A 20,060-nucleotide genomic window follows, 5' to 3' on the forward strand; every position below is an offset into this window, starting at 1 on the left:
GCATTAAAAATAGAATGGCCCATTTGATAAATTCTGACCGAAATACGGCGCTCAGCTCACCTCCTTTATGGCCCTTTTTTCTTTTTTTCTTTTTTCTGCCTTCATGGAAAAAAACATTCCGGGCATTCAGAATGATTTTTGAGAGATTTTTTTTATCAGCAAATCACTTAAAAGCATGGGAAATGCTGTGGTTGGTTTCCATTTTTGCTATTTTGTTTAATAGCTATATGTTTCGTTTTGTTTTGTTTTTAATATATTCTACTGATTTTTTTACAGAGAGGAAGGGAGAGGGATAGAGAGTCAGAAACATCAATGAGAGAGAAACATCCATCAGCTGCCTCCTGCACACCCCCCAACTGGGCATGTGCCCACAACCAAGGTACATGCCCTTGACTGGAATCGAACCTGGGACCCTTCAGTCCGCAGGCCAATGCTCTATCCACTTAGCCAAACTGATCAGGGCTTAATAGCTATATGTTTTTAAGCTAGATCCATTAACAGTAACAAATAGTTTTTGCTTTAAATGTTTAGCCAGAATGTGTAATCCCAGGAACATCAGTTTAAAAAAAAAATGTGTACGTAATTGATTAAAGGGCCACTCTCCATTTCAGACAGCAGCCTGAACTCGACCCCGGTGATGCTTTTATTAACACCTGATGTAAGACAGTTTCATTCCGCAGTCCAGTTGTAAGAAATAATTCATTCTGTACAGGTGCCAAAGCAGAAAGGGAAATGAGGAGATTGTATGTTACTAAGATTATTCAAAAAAAATAAAAAGGAACGGATTCGTCAGCTTGTCTCCGTCTGTCCCAGCACACAGTAAGTCACCAGATGTCTCTGGGATCGTTAGGGTACTTGGCAGGGTGGCACTGTTACAGGGCCGCGTGAATTCTCGCCCTGGTACCGTTTAGCGGGGATTGCTGCAGGTGTGCACACCTGCTCCTGGTGGTCCAAGCGTGAGCGATGCAGTTGCCAAGAGAGTTTGACTCCCTCTTCAGACTTATTGCGTCACGGTCCTCTCGGTGCCATCACACAACTCCCTCTAAGACTGAGTGACATCTGCCGCCGTTGTAAAGGATTGTTGGGTAACAGAGCGGGAACTGACACGCTGGCAGCCCGTGGAAGGGAACTTTTCATTGTTTTCTCTGACAGTCACGGAACTGGAGATGGGCCGTTGGGGATTTTCCGGAGGCGGTCAGCATCGCTGGCTCCCTCCTGTGACCTCATAATCAGAGAAGTCCAGCAGCCCTGCTCCTGGCCGCCCTACCTCCCTGGCCCCTCGCCGAAGTACCGGGGTCCTGGGAGGGTTTCAGAAGGTCTGGGGGCTGCAGGACAGCAGGGGGTGGACACTGTTCTTTGAACTCCCTCCGAGGGTCGGGGGAGGCCATGAAAGAGATGAGACTACTGGAGATGCTGTCCACACTGTTCACAGCGCCCTCCTCCCTCCCTGTCCACAGCGCCCTCCTCCCTCCCTGCCCACAGCGCCCTCCTCCCTCCCTGCCCACAGCGCCCTCCTCCCTCCCTGTCCACAGCGCCCTCCTCCTTCCCTGTCCACAGCGCCCTCCTCCCTCCCTGTCCACAGCGCCCTCCTCCCTCCCTGTCCACAGCGCCCTCCTCCCTCACTGCCCACAGCGCCCTCCTCCCTCCCTGTCCACAGCGCCCTCCTCCCTCACTGACCACAGCGCCCTCCTCCTTCCCTGCCCACAGAGCCCTCCTCCCTCACTGTCCACAGCGCCCTCCTCCCTCCCTGTCCACAGCGCCCTCCTCCCTCCCTGTCCACGGCGCCCTCCTCCCTCCCTGCCCACAGCGCCCTCCTCCCTCCCTGTCCACAGCGCCCTCCTCCCTCCCTGTCCACAGCGCCCTCCTCCCTCACTGTCCACAGCGCCCTCCTCCCTCCCTGTCCACAGCGCCCTCCTCCCTCCCTGCCCACAGCGCCCTCCTCCCTCACTGCCCACAGCGCCCTCCTCCCTCCCTGTCCACAGCGCCCTCCTCCCTCCCTGTCCACAGCGCCCTCCGCCCTCCCTGCCCACAGCGCCCTCCTCCCTCCCTGTCCACAGCGCCCTCCTCCCTCCCTGTCCACAGCGCCCTCCTCCCTCCCTGCCCACAGCGCCCTCCTCCCTCCCTGTCCACAGCGCCCTCCGCCCTCCCTGCCCACAGCGCCCTCCTCCCTCCCTGCCCACAGCGCCCTCCTCCCTCCCTGCCCACAGCGCTCACTGTCCACAGCGCCCTCCTCCCTCCCTGTCCACAGCGCTCTCCTCCCTCCCTGTCCACAGCGCCCTCCTCCCTCCCTGTCCACAGCGCCCTCCTCCCTCCCTGCCCACAGCGCCCTCCTCCCTCCCTGCCCACAGCGCCCTCCTCCCTCCCTGCCCACAGCGCCCTCCGCCCTCCCTGCCCACAGCGCCCTCCTCCCTCCCTGTCCACAGCGCCCTCCTCCCTCCCTGTCCACAGCGCCCTCCTCCCTCCCTGTCCACAGCGCCCTCCTCCCTCACTGTCCACAGCGCCCTCCTCCCTCACTGTTCTCTCTTCGATCTCTCTCCAGAGGGGCAGCACAGGCAGACTGGACAACACAGAGACCTGAAATCCTGAGTTCTTGCCCCAATTTGTCAGTTACCCCTAGCAGGGTGACTGTAGGCAAGTCGCAGCCCCTCTCCACCATGTCCTGCCCTCGCCCGTGAACGGAAAGACTTCTTACTAATTAAAGATCTCTTCCGACTCTAAAAAATCTGTGATTCTGGCGTTTCTCCTCAACTTTTCTTAGGCCCCAATCAAGGCTTGTTTCAAAAGAAGCATCATTTCTCAAATTACCACATTTTCTTTGCTGAAATAGTTAGGATATTGCCTTTCTGTCAAACCTCATATTTTTTATATGATGCCAGTGCTCCTGGTGGCAATTCATAATAATAAATTAGGTTTCTCTTTCCGAGTGGGCTCGCTGCTTTTCTGTGTTAGCCTTTCCGGCTTTACTGGGAGACCCCCCCACCCGCCGCCCCCGTGCCTCCTTGCTCTCCCCGCACAGCCGTTTGCCCGTAGGGCCCTGTGTGTGACAGACACAGGCCAGGGGACAGAGAGAAAGATGAGTTTGTCCTCGGCACATTCGGGGCCCCTTGGAATAAATCCAGGAGGTTGAGGGCGTGCACAGTTCTGTTTCACAGATTTTTTTGGAGCAAAAATGTCCCTTGCCATCGGCTGCCTGGTAAGTCTACATTTCAAGATCTGCCCACGACTTGTTATCTAAACGAGTAAGATGTGTCCTGCTCAACTCAACCGTCCTCGGTCAATAAACAATACCCGAATGACTTACCGATGATCATTATGATCCTCCCCAGAAGGACGGCCAGCCCAGAATCCTCCCAACGCCAAAGGTGGCTAATTCCGGACGTCCTGACGTGGATGCCTTTTTCTCGAGGCCTCTGGATTTCAGAGCTGGGCTTCGTCCCTTTGTCATTTATCCCTGATGCGGTCATGTGAGGCAGGGACACGGGGTCCCTTTTTTTATTCAGTTTTGAAAAAATACGTCATATCTGTAACCATCTCTCATTAGGCTCAATGCTCAAAGAAAGGGCGGGACCAGAGGGGAGGAGGGAGGATCTGTCCTTGACTGTGGTCCTGAACGCGTGTTGTCTGGGTCAGTGGTCAGCAAACTCATTCGTCAACAGAGCCAAATATCAACAGCACAACGATGGAAATTTCTTTGGAGAGCCAAATTTTTTAAACTTAAGCTTCTTCTAACGCCACTTCTTCCAAATAGACTCGCCCAGGCCGTGGTATTTTGTGGAAGAGCCACACTCAAGGGGCCAAAGAGCCGCATGTGGCTCGCGATCCGCAGTTTGCCCACCACGGGTCTAGGGTGTTTGAAAAAGAGAGTAGAGGCTTGAACTGCAGGCTTCTGCCCTCTCTGGCTTATGGAGCCAAGTGCTGGCGGGAATTTGGCCCATCGGCAGGTCCTCGGAGAGACGTGCCGCCGCAGCACAGAAATGTTAGCAGATGTTAACCACCTTCCCCGCCTCCCATGGGACCCTGACCCTTTCTCATCGAGATCCTCTTAGCACCTGAGATGAAAATCACATAAAATACTGTCTTATTTTGCATTTTCCCTGTCACCTTTGGTAGAACATAGGTGGCAGTCAACTGAGTACCCGATGACCCATGATCCCCGAGTCGGTGGGTCCCTCTGGTTCACTTGATGGAAGCAGTTTGCATATTCTAAACAGAGCCTTGCTTTTGAGGGTCCCCTACGGACAGCTCAGCTGCAGAATTGAAAGAAGTTATGATCTGCCTGCAAGATCCTCGTTGGATACGTGAGATCGTTGCTAGGATATGTGAATCTCAGACTCAGAACGGGAATGCTCCGGTGTAAATTCTTCTGGTGTTAGTATTACAAGTCACACGACTGCTCTTGGGACCCCAACTCCGCCCACCGCGTTTATATGGGATTCTGTTCTGACTTGGCTATTGGTGCGCGTCCTTCCTCGGGAACGAGGATCCAGGTGTGACTGATGCGTGCGTTGTTGCTATGATGGGTTAGTGAGTGTGTCTACCTCAGAATGGCGGACGAGAGGCTGTTGTTACCCGTTAGCGTTGTGGAAAAAGCATTGCCCAACAGGTGGCAAGATGGAGGGGACTTTTCTGGGTTTTGCTGGCTGTTAAACTGAAGGAAATTTGAACCTAAGCGGCTCCAATAGATGGAAGAAAAGAGTACCGCTCTGCATGAGGGGGGCCCTGGGAGGAAAGACAGGTTAGGCAGGTCTTTTGGGGGGGGTCCTCGCTTTGGGTCCAGGCTGCAGGAAGATGGGTGTACCCGACTAAGCAGCTCTCAGGGCAAGCTGGTGCTGGGGTGGGGAAGACCCAGAGGAACATGACCCCAACCCGAGGCCCCTAGGACGTGCCCAGCCAGCTTCTGCTGCTGTCCTGCCTTCTCGGAACTGGCCTGTTGCCTGAGAAACCATTCGGTGATCACACACACTGGGCAGGCTCTCATCGGCTCTTCCACGGTGAAGAGAGGAAAGGTGCGGGCACGGCGCACTGCCAAGACCATAGCATCCGTACAAAAAGCTGCCTCACTTTTCAGACAGACCCACGTGTGGGGCTGCATCAGAGGCCGACACTCGGCACAAGGGGTGGACCCGTCCTCCACCTCCCGATCTCGTCCCGGGTTCGCTGGCTTCTCTCGGTCCCTGCTCTGATTTACACGGGTTTTTTCTCAAAAACAGAAGATTCATTTTAAAAACATTTGATCAAAGGAGATCAAAGGATTTTCCTGCACTGAAGACAATAGGAAATCCTGCAGAAAGTTGCCACGTGAATAAATGCAGGATCCATCGTCTGTTGACACGTGTGGGTCACAGTCTGAGTCCGTCGATCTTCTCCCAGGGGAGGGGCCGCTGCGGATGTTTCACAGACGAGTGTCACCTGGTGTTCCCGTGACGTCGGGGAGAGGCAAGGCCAGCCTTAAATCTAGGGCACCTGTGGGGGTGGGAAGCCGTGAGAGACGTGATGAAGACAAAGGGAAGGATCGGGAACTCTGCGTCTGTGAGGGGGAGAGAGGGAATGTCCCGCCTGGAGGAATACATCATTTTCCACCGAGAATGGCCGAAGCCCGATCTCGGGGGCCTTTGTCCGTAATCCTCCTGCTTAGGAAACTTGAAAAGAGAGTGAGCTCTTTGCCAGCCAGGCCGCTGGGAGGGGGGCATCGGAGCGGAGAGATGTGCTGGGTCGTGAATTGGAAGCCGGAGGCTTGGGCCCGTGAATAGAAGGAGAGCAGGAAGCTGCTGTTCTCTTCCAGTTCCCTGGGGCTGTGGCATTGTGACGTCCCAGAGCGAATGCAAGACGTGCACTCGGACAGAAACCAGCGCCGGGGAGGGCTGCTCACCACCGAGGCCAGCTGCGGTGAGGCAGCCGCGGAGCGCACGCAAGTGGGTATGTCCCCCGGCCTAGGTTTGGGGGGAGGCCTCCCTCCGTCCCCACGGTCCCCGTATTTCAGATGTTAACGTAAAAAAAAAACACATTGAAACCTGTAAAGAATTTTTGTGAGTTTATTGGAGCCAAACTGTGGACATAGCAGAACCTCAACGAATTGAGATAATGCTCCGGAGAATGGCGGGTTACATTTGTATTTATACATTGCCATCAAAGGAGGGACAGAGGTGGGTTACATGAAATTCATTGGTGATGGATTAAGGAGGTGGGATAAAGCAAAGCAGGGAAACCCCTGGGATTGGATAAAAAGTAAAATGATGGGCACATACTTAGGTGGGTGCAGGAACAATTAACATGATAATGAAGGAATTTGTGGCCTCTGTCCTGGCGCCCAGCACATTTGGTTGTGCCCCAGGGGCTCCAGAAAAAGGGAAGTTACAGGTTACCCAGACATTTCAAGGGTATGTTATCACAGATGCAAAAAGACAGGCTCAGTTAAGGTGAAGGCTGACTTTGTCAGTGAAGATACTGGCCTAGGAGGTGACTACCCACCATCACTGCTTTTAGTTAAAGTTTGATTTCAGACCATCCTTTGTGGTGACTTCAGGTTTCTGAGTTTGCAAGGCCATGGCCATGCAGGCCTCCGCTGAGCTGTCAGGTCAGCGTGTGGCCCCTTTCGTCCACACAGAGGACGGTGGCCGTTCGCTGGGTGCTGTGTTTCTGTTTTTATCGGGTGAGGAAGGGGTCACGGGCATTCGGAAAGTCCCGGACGTCGCCCTTGACTGCTTCACGCACGCCCTAGTCCCGAGGCCCCTGGTGCCTTGAATGGCCACGTCCACCTTGCTTTCATTTCTCTGGACCTGGTGCCGACCTGTGGGGAAGCCGTCCCGGGTCCCCACTGAAATGAAACAGATACTGATGCGAGGAGTTTTTTTTTATCAAGTTTTACTTACTCCTCGGAAAGAACGCTCACCGAGTCAGGTCCCTTCTGTCTGTGATCTGTTTGCGGCCTTTCTTTAGGAAACCCTGGAGGGAACTCTGGAGGAAGCCAGTGATCGTTGTCATTAAAAACCCCGCGTTGGTCGCTGGCTTTATTTCTTGGCGTGGAAAATCGCCAGGTCTGACCCGGCCCCTCCGCCTGACCCGGCCCCTCGCCCCCGGCTCTGTGCATGCTGCCATCATCAGCCTCCTTAAATCCACGCTTCCTCCTCCACAGCGCTCTGCAGCTCCCACGGTCTCCCTGGCCCCCCACCCCCCTGGTGAAACCCGCCCGGGGCCTCCCTCCACCTCGGAATGGACCCTAAGAGGACCCTCATGTAGGAACCCCTTTCACGTCCCGCGTGGTTCAGGGTTCCAGTTCAGGGTTCGGGTTCTGGAGAAGGCCGCACACAAATGAAAAGAGACTAGAAAAGCATTAATTTGGGGATATTGGGGGCCAGGCGGGAGCCCACCTCTAGGGGGAGGACTACACCCCGCTCTGGCCTTGCTATCCCTTTTATTAAGGTTATGGGATACACCCATAGCCCTTAGGCAGGAAACTCCAAAATAGCCAATCAGCAAGAATTTACATAAGACTGACAGGTGGAGGCTGCTTCAACTACCAATGTCTCACCTAAACAGTGAGTGATTAGCTCCGACCTTTCAGAGCTTTTAAGGTTGACCAGCCTTCCCGATTCCCTGTCCACATCTCTCTATTAGTGGGACAGTGATCGGTTTCCGGCACCCTCGGTGTCAGCTGGGCTGGCCACTCCCTGACTTCACTGCCCTTCCACGCTGCTCCTCCATCCCTCACCTGCTGTGGCCGGGACTGTGGCCGAGGCCGGAATGCCGTCCCGCCTTCTCTGCCTAAATCCCGCGTCTAGGTCCCAGCTCGGTGAGGTCCCCGCTGAGGTGGGCCTCCCGCACTGCTCAGCGTGGTGACATCTCTCCATGCACCCCGAGCCCACGTGGCACTCGTTTTCAGTAGCTCTTTGTGTCCGCAGTACCTCGCCCTGTGCGCTTAAGGCAGGGGTGGGCAAACTTTTTGACTCGAGGGCCACAGTGGGTTCTTAAACTGGACCAGAGGGCCGGAACAAAAGCATGGATGGAGTGTTTGTGTGAACTAATATAAATTCAAAGTAAACATCATTACATAAAAGGGTACGGTCTTTTTTTTTATTATTTCAATGGTTTTATTCATTTCAAACATTTTAACAAGAAGAATGTAAACACTAATTATTATAATTTGAAACTTCAAAAAATGGAGGAATCATAGCACAATAACATACCTTATATTGAAGATGGCAAAGGCAAAATAAAATTGCCTAACAAAGGAAAGGTACAAAAGCCTTTCAAATTAAACTTAAATATAATAAAATAATTTACAACTAAAACAAATAGAAAAGAACAAAATGTGTAAACAGTAAATTAAACATTTTCTTTAGTGCAACTTCCAAATTATGCCCGGGACGTAGATGTAGATGGCAATGTAGACTGGGTTGAAAGGTTTTTGGTCTTTAAAACATCAACTTCAGTGGGAACAGTGTTGTTGGTCTCCTTTTTAGCTAATGCTCTGATACTGTGCTCTCCAGGGGCGTGTCTCCCTACATCACCACGATAACGTGTCTCCACATTCCCAGGGTGATGTCGGGGGACGCGTCCGCGGGCATTACAAGGAGCCTCTGGAAGATTGAGAGGTTGTTCCTTCTACTGAATGGGGATATAAATCCGCCCACTCAGAAGAAGGAGCTGCAGCCGTGTTTCCCGACGTTGCCATGTTAACACTGCTGCTGGTGAAGGAGCGGAGGGGAGAGCAAGAGAACCCTCCGCTCTTTCGGCTCTGCGGGCCGGATAGAACAGCCGAACGGGCCGGATTCGGCCCGCGGGCCGTAGTTTGCCCACGGCTGGCTTAGGGTGACGCTGGGAGGGACGGGCAGGCAGTGCTGGGGGCCTGGCGCCTGGCCACCGGCCTGGCCTGGCCTGCCTTGTGCATGCACTGGTGCGTTCCTTGACACTCAGCCACTCCTCCAGGGCCAACTCAGAACTGCCTGGCCAGACGGTGCCGCGGCCACGAAGACCGCAGCTCACCCGGGTCACTACCTGCCCCGCCTGCCAGCGTGACTTGTTTTTATTTCCCAGGGAGCCAGGGCTGATGGGTTAGGGTCTGCGTGCCCGGCACCCTGTTCCATGCCATGTGCCCGGGTTACCATGGCAGGGATGCCTGCCAGCGGGGCACGGCACGGGTGAGCCGCGAGGTGAGCCGAGGCGGAGGCGGGGGAGATGCTCTCTGCGGGAGACGGGATGTTCCCACGTTAGATTGAATGGAGCCAGAAAACCTGCTCCAGCCCCAGGGTGAAAGGGGGCAGGTGAGTGGGCAGAGCGCTGGCAGGGGCATCGCCTGCGGGAAGCTGAGGTCTCCCTGTGAACCAAGCACGTGGTTGGCACGAGGATAATGGGCCTGGGCCCAGGCGTGAAGGTTCCAGGGATGGCCCGGGCGTGAGATGCAGCCAGAGGCTGACCAACTCGCCTGGCCACAGCCCGTGTTCACTGGGCGTCTAGAAGAGGCGGGCAGGGGAGGATGCGGTACGAATGACACGTTCCATAGGAGCATTCGAAAGGATGCTCATTTCTTCACAACTCAGCGTCTCCCCGCTGAGCTGTGAGAAACGTAACGTGGTCTAAGAATACAGCCAGAGTGAGGTTTGCCCGCCGGCTGGTGTTACCATGATTCTGTGTAAATAACCTGTGTGTGTTTGTGTCCTCAAGAGCAGTCATTTCTCCAGGAAAGCAAGGACGGTGGTAAACCAGGCTCGGCTCCTGCGTGTGTGTGTGGTGGGGGGGGGGGGGGGGGGTGAGGATCTCCCTTTGTATTTCAGCTCTGCCTTTTATGGGTCCAGTGGTTACACTTAATGGCGCATTTTCTTTCTCTTCGCTTCTCCCTCGCGCTGCTCTCTCCTCAGGGCCCGGCCCTGCTGCTGGCTGAGCAGCGTGGCTGAGTGTCAGAACATGTCAGTCCGACCGTGATCTGACCAATACCGCCGCGGGAGCACTGGGATCAGTGATCCGGGGCTGAGCAGACGCCGTGCTCTCCCTCCGTCTCCCCATCCAGCCCCACTGTGATGCTGTCCTCTCTACTGTCGTGACCTAGAACCTTCTCCTAATTATTAACCAAACTATCAAAGCTAATTTTTTACACTTTAAAAGCTCTCTGTCCTGTTATAACAGAACTAGAGGCCCAGTGTACGAATTCATGCATGGGTGGGGTCCGGCTGGCCTGGCCCCAATCGGGGAAGATTGGGGCCGGGCCTGTCAGGAGGAGGAGACGGCAGGAGGTTGGCTGGCAGGCCCCACCCCCGATTGGGCTGGAGGGGGCCACCGGGGCTCAGCGGCCAGGGGAGGGGCGTGGGAGGTTGGCCAGCCAGCCCCACCTCCAATTGGTGTCGGGGAGGCTGATCGGGGGTGGAGCTGGCTGGGGGGAGGGGCTGCAGGCAGTTGGACGGCCAGCCTTGCCCCTGATCAGGGTGGGGTCACCAATCTGGGGTGGGGTCGGGTGGAAGGAGGGGCTTCAGAAAGTTGGCTGGCGGGCCCCACCCCCTATTGGGGTAGTGGAGGCAATCAGGGGCGGGGCCAGCTGGGGGTAGGGGCTTCAGGCCGATCAGGGTGGTGGGGGCCCATCGGGGGCAGGGCCGGCCGAGGAGAGGGGCCATGGGAGGTTGGCCAGCCAGCCCCACCCCTGATCTGGCTGGTTCACTGGCCACAGTGAGCGTCATAGCCACCAGTCGTTCCAGTCATTACAGCGTTCCGGTAGCTGGCTTTTTATATATATAGATATCATTTAGGTACTTCTTCTACCTCCTACCCCTACTCACACCTATAATTCAGATGCCCTCCACGCTCTCTCCCCTGCCTGTCACTATTTAGGTCCACATCTGGGCTGACCCCAGGTAGGGCTTGGTTAGAGTCTCCAGTTCGCTTAGACCTTCTATTAGTGAAGCAGCCTTAGTACCATCTGAAAGCCAATCTTAAGTATATGGTTTTCCCAAGGAAATCCCTACTTTTCAGCCATAATTTGCTATTTTTTTTCTTCAAATCACATTGTCATTTTTGAAATGTTCTCTGATGCTACCACAAATGGAAAAGTCACCAAAAAAAATCAATCCTTTAGTGAAGTGTTGCATCTGTAATGCATATTTATGATTATGGGACAGCTATTTAAACTGTATCTTAAGGCCTGGCCAGTGTGGTTCAGTGGTTGAGCATCGACCTATGTACAAAGAGGTCACAGTTCGATTCCTGGCCGGGGCACATGCCTGGATTGCAGGCTCCATCCCCAGTGGTGGGTGGGCAGGAGGCAGCCAATCAGTAATTCTCTCTCATCATTGATGTTTCCCTCTCTCTCTTTCTCTCTCTCTCTCTCTCTCTAATCTCTCTCTCTCTCTCTCTCTCTCTCTCTCTTTCCCTTCCTCTCTGAAATCAACAAAGGTATATATTTTTAAAATAAATAAAATGTATCTTAACATTTAAATTATAAGTGCCTCTGATATTATATGCTTAAAAAGTAATAAAACTTTTAAAAAATAAAATTAAATTAAATTTTAAAAAAGTAATAAAACTATGAAAAGTAAAATAAGTATAATAAAAACGCAAGTAATCATTAATGTGAGTAAACACTATACCTCATTTCAGTAAATATAATAAACCAGAGGCCCGGTGCATGACATTCGTGCACTGGGGGCAGGGGGGTCCCTCAGCCCAGCCTGCACCTTCTCACAGCTCAGGATCCCTCGGGGGATGTCCGACTGCCAGCTTAGGCCTGCTCCCTGCAGGAAGCCCCCAAGGGGTCCTTAGTGTTGCCTCAGAGGTGGGAGAGGCTCCCGCCACCGCCGCTGTGCTCGCCAGACGTGAGCCCGGCTTCTGGCTGAGTGGTGCTCCCCTGTGGAAGCGCACTGACCACCAGGGGGAAGCTCCTGCATTGAGCGTCTGCCCCCTGGTGGTCAGTGCCTGTCATAGCAGCTGGTCATTCTGCCATTCAGTTGATTTGCATATTAGGGTTTTATTATATAGGATGATTGTTCAAAATGCCTCCCATTCCTACCATGTCAGTGTGGACAAGATAGAGCCTCACTATCCCACCCAACACTTGTGCCCCAGTTTACCAGGATAAAACATGTCAATCCCTGAGAAATAAGAAAGTCTTTAATAGACGTTTATCTAATTAGTTTGTTAAAGATGTCCCAAGATACTCAAAGAGTATGTGTAAATATACAAATACATACATGTATGTATACACACTATTTCACAAAGTTATATATGCGGGTTGCATAGCCATATAGAGCAGAAGTTAGTCAAACTTTAAAAACTGATACCATAGGACAGCGCATTAAGTCTACTTTGTGGGAGACGTGGACGAGCACTTAGGAATTTAACAGCAGCAAACATGTTCCCTTTGAAACAGCGAATTGGCTGTGCAGGCAGGTCTCGGTCACACTTCAAAGACTGGTGCGCTGGGAGGGCGAGCTGTGCTGTTGACGCGCTCGCCGGTGAGGGTTTCCGTGTTAAACGGGCTTTGGTGACTTCAAAGCATGTTTGAAGTCCTCCGTCTGCATCGCTCTCGCACGAAGACAAATATTCTTCCCAATCGGTGCAGCTGATGGAGCTGCACGTTACACTCCAAGGAGAACCCCCGTTTCCTATGTAACACCGAACCCCTGCCTTTGTCTTCAGCTACGACAGCGAAGGTCGCCTGACAAACGTCACGTTTCCAACGGGAGTGGTCACCAACCTCCATGGCGACATGGACAGGGCCATCACCGTGGACCTGGAGTCGTCCAGCAGAGACGAGGATGTCAGCATCACTTCCAATCTGTCCTCGATCGACTCTTTCTACACCATGGTTCAAGGTAAGCACGAACGCACCCTTTAAACACAGGCCCGGCCCCCAGAGACAATGCGGCCGCCTCATTGTCTGAGGTGAACCAGAACAGGGGAGGTGAGCGTAGAAACCTCCAGAGGCAGTGAGGAGACGGCCTCATGTCTACATGTGATGGTTGTCGAGTTATATGTACATACAGGGTGTCCCCCAAAAACGTATACACATTTTGAATGGTGGTTATAAAGTCACTGTTCATTAACATGCGGTTCATTTTCGAAAGGTACAGGAATCTACAGAAATGAATAATTATTTCTCTCAATGCCTGTTTTCAAACGGATGCCCTGACCCGGCTGATAATGCAGAGCGATGGAATCACAAACAGCAAGAATCATTCCATGCATTGCACGTTGCCTGTTTTGTACCGTGAACTTTATCTTCTATGTATCCCCATAAAAAAAAAAGAGTCTCGTGGCTCTTTAGGGTACATTTTCTTTGTTCAAAGCTTAGTCTGGCTTCACCCATTATTTCAGATCAGTTAAACCTGAAAAGGAATGAACACGAAGTGAGTTACCAGCTGTTGAAGTGTGTATTCAGTTTTGGGGAGACGCTATATTATAAAGTTATGTAATATAGAAAACAGTATGTTAACTTGGAAACCTTCCATTCCCGTTTAATAAAACAGTTTATTCCCACGCTTCACGTGCGTCATCCGACCCTGCCTGGGTCACCGTCCTGGTGTCCCGAGCCCGTCACCCTCACCGCCGGGCGTCCCGTGTTGGAGGCACGGCCCTTTCTGAATCCGGGACACGGTCTCCAAATGCCCCTGTGGTGTGGTCACTGGGAATTCTATCCCAATTCCGAACACGCACGTATGTCCTGTCTGCACTTAGAGTTCTTCACTCTGTAGGCATCTGTGTACGACGTCTCCGTGACGGGACCTCCCGCCAGAGTCCTTTACGGCGCGCTCCTGAAAAAGCCCGTTTCCGGTGACAATTGCAATTGCGAGGTCGTAGCCCCAAGAGGAATTGCTAACTCTGAGTTAAACTTCTTCGACTCATTTTCTTTTGTTCGTTACTAATTCTGTCAGGTAGTCTGCACAATCATCTGAAATTAGTATTGCTTGAATTCATTTCTTCTCCAAGTCGTCTATGTCATGCGAGCATTTTAAGCTGAAGCAGTAGCTTACAATAGGAAACGTTTTGGGTACCAAATGTATGAGTCTCGTCTTTCAAAGTCCATTTCAGGCGAACTGTGCCTTATATTTGGGGCAGAGAGGGTATAGCTATTAAATCTTTCCAATGTTCTTTGGTAAAAGATACGGGGATGGGGGAGGAGGGTCCCCTAGACCCCGGAGGTGACAGCAGCCTCCAGAAGAGCACATACTCGGCCTTTGCAAAACGCTCACTGCCCGACCCTGGGAGGTTGAGCCCCCATTTAGTTCGTCGGGCAGATGAGGAAAGGGACCCATTGAAGTGGAGAAGCCTGGAAACCCCCTACGTTTCCTCTCGTAGTCGGCCACACCTGATGGGGCGTGAAATGCCAGAAACCAGAGTTGTCTTACTGTTTTCTAAGCGGACGTCCTTACACGTTTTTATTCCCTTATGAATGCAGTTCGGTCGACATGTTAGAAATTGGTGTCACTTCTCGCGGCCTCTCTGGCCGAGGGTTTAATCCACGCCTGTGGCTCACGCTCTCTTGCTGCTTGTCCTGCAGACCAGCTGAGAAACAGCTACCAGATCGGCTATGACGGCTCCCTGAGGATCATCTACGCCAGCGGGCTCGACTCCCACTATCAGACGGAGCCGCACGTGCTGGCCGGCACCGCCAACCCAACCGTGGCCAAGAGGAACATGACCCTCCCCGGGGAGAACGGCCAGAACCTGGTGGAGTGGAGGTTCCGGAAGGAGCAAGCCCAAGGAAAAGTCAACGTCTTTGGCCGAAAGCTCAGGGTACGTGTCGGAGAGCGGTGTCTGTGTCTAAGTGGTTCTTCCCGGGAAATCGGGAAATGGTAGCACAGCCTCCAGCAGCCCGATTGTCAACTGATTCTTCTTTCACTAACGTTTTCTTTAAATCTTACCTTCTCCTTCACCCACCCAGGATGGTGCTCCCCATTCTGCACCCCAAAGACAGCCCCACTTGGAAGTCAGAACCTGCGGTTCTAGACCAGGCTCCACTTTTTACTAATAATCAGCCTTCTGGGGAAATCACAGCATCCGTCATCCTCATTCCCTTAGCTATAACATGGCTACCTATAGCATGATCTGAGTGACATATCATCTAGATACTCCCTTACGAAGCAGACATGACAGACAGAGCTGTATTGTGGCTAAAAGAAATGTGCCCTCCCCTGCCTGTTCCCCACCTTTGTTACAGAATCACGCGAGACAGTGGGCAAGTACGCTTTCAGCAAGAGTCCTGGTTGTTCCTAACCCCACCCCGGACAACCCCCCCCCCCCGCCCCCCGCACACGCTGGCTTTCAGACCCTCGCAGCGCAGGGACGGGAAGGGGCTGTTTCGGCCGCAGGTTAGGACGGTGCCAGGAGAGGGAGGAGGAGGCCAGTCACCGGAGCACATGCTGTGGCTGTTCTCTGAGCCGAGCCATGTATACGTGTATCCTTTTTTGTTTGTTTATTAGCACTGCTTTTTTAGACATAAAAGGAAATCAGGAAGAGCAGAGGGCAAGAAGGGAAGTCCAATCTTACGTCGCTGGTTCTCTGATTCGAAACGGAGATCCTCCTCATTCAGGGAAGGAAGGCACGGCGTGCACCGCGGCGTGGTTACCCCTGACAGCGAGGCCCAGGCCGCAGGGCGGGCGAGAGCTTGCAGAGGACACTGTCCCCCAGGCGTGCGGCCGCGCTGCCGCTGATTCCCGCCATGTGTGCGCGGCTCCAGGCACAGCGCCTGCACCACCAGGGGGGCCTTCTTCCTTCCCCGACAAGATTGGATGTGCCAGCTCCGCCTGCTCGCTTCATTCCTTGGTGGACTCGAGAGAGAAGCGCAAGGAGGGAAAGTCTGGCCTCAGGGCTGGCCCTGGATCTGCCCGGAGAGGGGAGGGGGGCTGGGAGCCCCAGGCCACCTGCGTGGGAAGCGGCGAAAGCCACCGTGCGCATCGCATCCTCCCTGAAAGGGAGACTCTCCCCTCTCTCCCTCATCCTTTCCCAGCGGGACGTCCTTCTCGCTCTTCCGCTCCTGGCCTCGGTGGAGCCCTGGGCCTGACGCAGGGTGGACCCTCACGGGTGCGTTCGGTGAAGAGAGGAGGGGGACAAGCCAAGCTTATCCTAGGGGCTCCTTCTCTCACTGCATCTGCATCTTCCCGAGAGGGCTCTGCGCAGCGCTCACCCCTGCAAATGCTTGACCGCCACAGACGAACCTGACCCCGGACGTGAGATTGCGTGGACAGAGCAGCTATGGCGCTAGGTGCAGTGGCTTCAAATGGTAAAGAAAGGCGAGGATTAGGCCAGGAGAGCGGGCCTGCCACACTGCAGCGTGAAAGCCTTTTCTGTGAAGTAATCCACCAGTGAGATCGGGACGGGGACCAGGGCAAGCACAGCAGAATGGAGACTAGACGGCTCCTTACTCCTTCGTAGCCGAGTTGGTTTTAAGAAGCTACACGCATAATAGTTGCTGGTCGCTGTCTTATGTTTAGTAAATATTCCTAGTTTTTTTCAGGGTTAGACTTTGGAACCAGCATTGGTTCCAAAAAAAAAAAAAAAAAAGTGTCACTCCAATCATAAAATTCATCTTCTTTACTGGACCAGAATTCAGATGCTTAAAGGGGGAAAAAAATCAGTCAATTCTTTAAAAAGCAGTTCTCAGAATTTGCAAGACGAAGGCGCGTTTGAAGGCACGCGTAAGTATGACGGCACATGTAAACCTTACGACGCCGGGCACGCCGTGTGGCGTCCTGGTTCTCCCTTTAAGCTGCGTGGCACGGCCTCGGGGGACAGCGTCAGCACTGGCTGGCGTGTGGGGAGACACAAACCACTCTGCAGCCCGTGGAGGTTCCGACGGGGACACGAGGGAGTCGAGAGACTGTGGCCAAGAGCACCGGGCAAGGAGCCGGCCCTTCGTCCCCTCCGTGATGTCGGACGTGTGAATGGGATCCAGTGGTGCTTGTGTTTTTAAACATGAAGACGTGTTTTGCAAACATTCCACGGGCAGCTGAGGCCCCTCCCAGCACCGAAGGCTCGTGTGGTTGATGACGGGCGTGCTGGGCCTGCTCTTGGGAAAGGGGGCCTTCCATGCTCCCCGAGAGGAATGCCGGACGTCACAAAGGAATTCCGGGATCCTCATCCAGACCCCGCGTTGGGGTCACTCGTGTAGCTGGAGGAACGGTCTGGTCTTTTGTTATCGTAGGTAAACTATCCCATTGAACGTGGTATTTGTATATTAAGAACATTTTTTAAAGACCACTGGGCAATGGAACATATGACTGTCCCGTTGCCATGACATCATGAAGGTGTGATCAAGAGGGACTGTGTCCTGTGATGGAGATGTGCCCTGAATCCCGCACGTTGTTCACAACCCAGAGGAGGAAGTTCGCACATGTTCGGGAGGGGTAGGCAGAAAACGGGTTTTCTCTGCTATCTGTTGAAATTGCACATGTTGAATCACAGTGGCTGGTGGCTGGAAAAGTAAGAATGGTTCAAGCCGTGGCTTGTGTAACAAACTCTGTTTTGTGTACTCACGACTGTAAACCTGCTTTTGCCCCGCCGTGAGTGTGTGTGTGTGTGTGTGTGTGTGTGTACATATATGGTGTGGGCGGGGGGCGTGTGCATAACTGATTGCTGATGTCCATTTTGGAGGTTCGAGCTGGGACATGGTGGTGTGAAATTAAGATCTCCCCATTGAATTTTTAACAATCCAGTCAACAAGACTGTTATGTACCCGCCACCAAGCCACATGGCAGACCTAAGAGTGGAGGTCCCGGCCCCACCCTGAGGGGGCCCCCAGGCTGCGAACACCGTGGGCCGTTGTGAGGTAGAACTCACCCGAGGCCGCATCCCCGCGGCTGCAGCGCTCGCTGGTTTGGGTGTGCCGTGGATCACCGACAGTAACCACCGAATGTGGTCGAAGATTCTGGCCGTGGCCTGGGGCCACGCGGAGACCCGCTCCCAGCATCGTGGTGCGAGACTTGTAAATGAATCACAAACGTGGGGCCGTGCGGACGGGGGAGCAGAGGATCTGAAGTCCCCGCCAGTCAAGTAGATGTCATCGAAGGAAAAGGCATTGGGGAGAGTTGTGACATTTCAGCATTTGGCCAAAAGCAATGATCGTGTGTGTAGCCTCCTGCTGTTTCAGCTCATTAATAATGTATGGTGGCCAAAACCGGTTTGGCTCAGTGGATAGAGCGTCGGCCTGCGGACTGAAAGGTCCCAGGTTGGATTCTGGTCAAGGGCATGTACCTTGGTTGTGGGCACATCCCCAGTAGGAGGTGTGCAGGAGGCAGCTGATGGATGTTTCTCTCTCATCGATGTTTCTGACTATCTATCACTCTCCCTTCCTCTCTGTAAAAAATCAATAAAATATATTTTTTTAAAAAAATAATGTATGGTGATGTGGGTTCCAGCTTACACTCAGCTGCTCTGCAGAGGGCCCCCGTCCCGCCCACCACCGTTTTATTTAATGCAGCCACCATGAACCCGCTGAGCAGTGCTCTCCCGGTGCCTGTGGGAGGGACTGGGAGCGTCCGCCGCGATGTCATAGTCCCACCATCGTATCGTCTGAACCGACTCTAAAGCAAACACGTTTCGGTGCTGTTCTTATCGGTTGCTCGAGTTTACAGAGTTTAATTGAAAGGGCTTTGAACAAATGCCAGGCTGTCTTTCTGCTTAATGAAACCTTTTAAAGGAGCAGTTAATCTACCGCCTTGCACTTGTACCCGAGAAGTTGCGAAATTAATTTACTGACAAAGAGAATCAGTCACCATAAATGGTGTTTAACCCACGGTGGGGACACCAAAGGGTCACCGAGGGCGGGAACTGGACCCGCGTGATTTATCTGGTCGTCCTGTGGCTGTTCTCACAGGTCAACGGCAGGAACCTCCTTTCCGTCGACTTCGATCGAACCACAAAGACAGAAAAGATCTACGACGACCACCGTAAATTCCTGCTGAGGATCGCCTACGACACGTCAGGGCACCCGACGCTCTGGCTGCCGAGCAGCAAGCTGATGGCCGTCAACGTCACCTACTCGTCCACGGGGCAGATCGCCAGCATCCAGCGAGGCACCACCAGCGAGAAGGTGGATTATGACGGCCAGGGCCGCATCGTGTCGCGGGTCTTCGCGGACGGTAAAACGTGGAGCTACACGTACCTGGAAAAGGTAGGTCTGCACACTCCCGGTCCAAACGCCGTGTGGCTCAGGGGTTGGCGTCAGCCCGTGAACCAGGGGGTCACGTTTCCATTCCCAGTCAGGGCACACGCCCGGGTTGTGCGGTGGATCCCCGGTGTAGGACGGTGTCCACGATTCCCGCTCATTGTTGATGTTTCTGTCTCTCTCTCCCTCTCCCTTCCTCTCTGAAATCCACAAAACACTTTTTTAAAGACAGCTAGGGAGGCAGTGACTAGTCCTTTTCAGCCACCGCCCAGAGCCCTGCGTACGACAAGGGCACAGCGACACTGCCTGAGCCCCATGGACCACCCTCAGCATCGCCGTGTGCGTCTAGGCCGTTCAGCAGAGATGAATCCGCGTGAGCGAAGCACCTCCTCCTGAGCCGGGTTCCCTCACTGAGACCCTTTAAGTGGTTTAGGCTGCAAACAGACGCGCAGTAACTCTGGCCCCTGCCAAGCTGGTCCATGGCCCACTTTCACAGATGAGATGCTGGGCATGGGAGTCGTCGGTGAATAACCTCCCAGCTGGGTCCGCGGTTTAAGAGCCCGCCGTCGGCGCAGTGAATGCTGCGGGCCTGCGCTGCTGCTGGCAGGTGGGCGTGGCCATGGTCATGGCCATGGAGAGCAGAGACCCTGTGTGGGCACGGTTGATGCCTTAGTCACCAACGGCTGCTCCGAGGGAGGCGCCTCTCGGGTCCTCCGAGCTGCTCTCCTTCCTCCACGTGCAAGAGGCAAGCATCCACGCTCAGGCCTGGCCCTTCCCAACAAAGGAGCAGGGAACGGCTCCAGGCAGAGTCCAAGCTCCACGCGTGCAGAGCCAGGCGACACGTGGTTTGGGGCAGGGACGGGGCCCGAGGGGTGGGGGCGAAGGAAGAGGCAGGAGAAGGAAAGGCCTGTCTCCTGTAATTCCTTTCTCAAGAAATACGACCCCCCAAAGAGATGTTCTCGGGACGCCTCCTCTG

At 53.8% G+C, this 20,060-nt stretch overlaps 1 protein-coding gene across 17 annotated transcripts in view; it reads left to right on the forward strand.

Annotated features, from left to right (window-relative positions):
• Window positions 1-20,060, forward strand: part of TENM3 (teneurin transmembrane protein 3) — a 1,236,272-nt gene that overhangs the window by 1,202,489 nt on the left and 13,723 nt on the right. For all 17 annotated transcript variants that reach the window (XM_080662244.1, XM_080662258.1, XM_080662255.1 and 14 more), the window contains 3 exons: window positions 12,619-12,794; window positions 14,480-14,715; window positions 18,794-19,090. In XM_080662244.1, coding sequence (XP_080518370.1) covers window positions 12,619-12,794; window positions 14,480-14,715; window positions 18,794-19,090 — 709 coding nt within the window. The remainder of the gene's footprint in view (window positions 1-12,618; window positions 12,795-14,479; window positions 14,716-18,793; window positions 19,091-20,060) is intronic.

Source organism: Plecotus auritus (genome assembly GCF_963455305.1).
Source record: "Plecotus auritus genome assembly, chromosome: 3".
NCBI lineage: Eukaryota > Metazoa > Chordata > Mammalia > Chiroptera > Vespertilionidae > Plecotus > Plecotus auritus.